This window comes from Humulus lupulus, chromosome 5, assembly GCF_963169125.1.
Source record: "Humulus lupulus chromosome 5, drHumLupu1.1, whole genome shotgun sequence".
NCBI classification, from domain to species: Eukaryota; Viridiplantae; Streptophyta; class Magnoliopsida; order Rosales; family Cannabaceae; genus Humulus; species Humulus lupulus.
In genome coordinates, this window is record NC_084797.1 from 234,153,621 (window position 1) to 234,156,345 (window position 2,725).

General features: G+C 34.9%; 1 protein-coding gene across 1 annotated transcript; it reads right to left on the minus strand.

Annotated features, from left to right (window-relative positions):
* Positions 1-264: 264 nt before the first annotated feature.
* LOC133778405 (F-box protein At2g26160-like) lies at positions 265-1,591 on the minus strand. Its single transcript, XM_062218313.1, has one exon. The coding sequence runs from the start codon at positions 1,531-1,533 to the stop codon at positions 370-372; it is 1,164 nt and encodes a 387-aa protein (XP_062074297.1). The 5' UTR covers positions 1,534-1,591; the 3' UTR covers positions 265-369.
* Between the last annotated feature and the right edge of the window lie 1,134 nt (positions 1,592-2,725).

Here is a 2,725-nt window from a genome sequence, read left to right on the forward strand (position 1 = left end):
ACTTATTCTATAAAAACATAAGGCCAAAATAGTATTTTTCATTAAATTGTACCAACTCACACCATGTTATATAATAGTGAGATAATTAATAAGATTAATTATTTATAAAAATAGGAAGAAATAATAAATATACTTAATAAGTATTAACAGAATAAGTTGAAAGAATATAAAATTTGTTTTGTCCAATATAGAAAAATGCATGCTATGCCAATTAATATATCAATCAAATTAATGAAGCCAAAATAGAACTTTGAATTTGAAATATATCATCATAACCTTCTTTTTTATTTATATTTCATAAAAAAACCAAAAAGAAAAAGAAAATTACACAATAATAATTATTTTTGTTGGAAATAAAAAGTCAAAAATTCACATAAAAAAGCTTGGTTGAACCCACAGTGGAGCCAGATAATTGGAGTGTGTTTCCTCAAACACAAAAAAATGCTCAACTTCCCCAGTCTCCAAATGGAATATTCCAATATCTTTATTTCTAACCCAACATTTATCCAATTTACGAAAATCGTCAGCAAAATATACACAATTACACTTACACCCCTCGAACTCAGAAGCCTTGACCGAAAACGACGACGAATTATCCCCAACGAACAGAGCCCTGTCTCCCAAGTTCTCAACCTTACGAAACGCGCCGTCGTTTACGTCCACCTCGAACACTCGAAACTCCATCGTTTCGTGCCGACCTTCGCCCCACCATTGCCGGTTCCCCTGAACGACGAGAAGCGACCCTTCCGATTCCACCAAGAACAACATTTCGACGTCGTATGGGTTCACGAACGGTGCGTCACATTTCGGAAGGTTCAGATGCGAAATCAACGTAGCCACTCGATCGTATTCATCGTCGGGGAGGTTTGGACCGAGATTTAGGGCGTAAATTCTGCGGTTGTGATCGACGGCGTAGAATCGTCCGTTGAAAAGAGCGAGATCGAGGAAGAAACTATGACGCGGTACTGTTAGAATCTTCTTCCAGTTCGAGTTTCCTGGTCTCCAGTACAACAATTGATTCGTCGGTTGTAGAACGATCGTCACGGCGATGAAGTCCGACGGCGGCGGGAAAGTCGGTTTCGATGATAACAAGAGCTTGTGGACGGTCGAGATTCTACAATTGGGGAGTGTAACGATCGAACGATCGGGCGACAGAGGATGGAAGAGAGCTAGGTCGTTGGAGGTGGCCGCCGCCGTCATTATCCATCCCAAAGAGGAGAAAATCGGAGTGGTCCGAGGACGAGGAGGAGGCGGCGATGGTGGAAGAAGCTTGTAGAGTTTGTTGTTTGAGAGGCTGTAGATGATGCGGATGGTTTCAGAGTTGGAACGGGTTCTTTGCCGGAGCAGGATCAGCCATGGGAGACGGTGGTGGTTTGAGGAGTTGAAACTGTGCTTGGAGAGGACCGCTCTCCAAGAACGACAAACAGAGGCAAAAACGACGTAGTTTTCGAGAGGTAGGCGATTAGCTATGGAGATTATGAGATCTTCGTGGAGTGTGCTCCAGTCTGGGCCTTCCCTTTTCATTTCTTCCATATCAACATTCAACAATTAAACTGAATTAAGGTTTCATAAAATACTAAACACGAAACTTAAACCCCACGAAATCTATAAATATAGATATCATTCGAGGAAATGAGATAATAGTAATTTTTTTTTTAAATAAAATAATTCTTTGGTAGAAAATAGAGAATAAAAAAAATAAATTATAATGTTATTGTTTTTATGAAGAATTATGAATTAAAATTAATAAGTTATAAAATTTGATATGGTGACTATGCAAATTGATATATAGATTTATTTTAACTATTAAACTAAATGTATTGCCAAAATTTTGTGTAAAAAGCTTGTGCCAACTATGATTCTAGGACACAATCTTTCTCATGATTCTAATAAATAAATGAGTAGTGACACGTACCCACAAAATTAATAAAGATAAAAGATTTTTGTAAATGTAATGTTTTTATTTAGAGATAATATTTTGTTTTTTAGGGGAAATACTTTAAATAAATTGGGATGCACGTAAGAAACTTCCATGCAGAATTGAGTAAAATTCCTCACCTTCGCAAGAAAGTCATTGATTCCAAATATTCTAAGATTGATCATATAATGGAGGAGACAGAGGGTAAAAAATTCAATACAACCAATGAATGGAGTGAGATAAAATCATTGGTTTTAGTCCCTTAGGATAAAGTTTGTGTTTATGCTTTATTAATTATAATTTTCAAGAAAAATTATGAATTTATAATTCTTCTTTCTTTCTTTCTTTTTTTTTGGAAGGGAAATTTATAATTCAAAGATTGAGAGGAACAAAATCGAGCAAAATTCAATGTGTTGCACATATCTCACAAAGGAGATGACCGAAATAAAGTACAACCAGTTTGTTGCGGATTTTATAGTTATGCAAGTATACGTAATCGCAATTTATAATAAATATCGATAAAAATGAGTATCGTCCCACGAAGACTAATTTATCAATTACCAAATAATTAATTTCTAGTTTCTATTTGACTAATAAAACCGGATTTGTGAAATTTGAAAACAAGAAAACAGAAATAAATTAAAATTGCAGAAATCAAATAATAACAAGAACGCAATGATTAAATTTACTATGAAACAGTTAGAAATCATAATATTCTCTACTATCCACTATACTATTCTTTAATGCAATTACTACTGAAACTCTTCTCACTGAAATGATAGGCATGCAAAAATGTTAACTATTCGA

Bases quoted from the DNA above. Each gene is read 5' to 3' on its own strand.
- LOC133778405 (XM_062218313.1), bottom strand. From the start codon at position 1,533: ATGGAAGAAATGAAAAGGGAAGGCCCAGACTGGAGCACACTCCACGAA.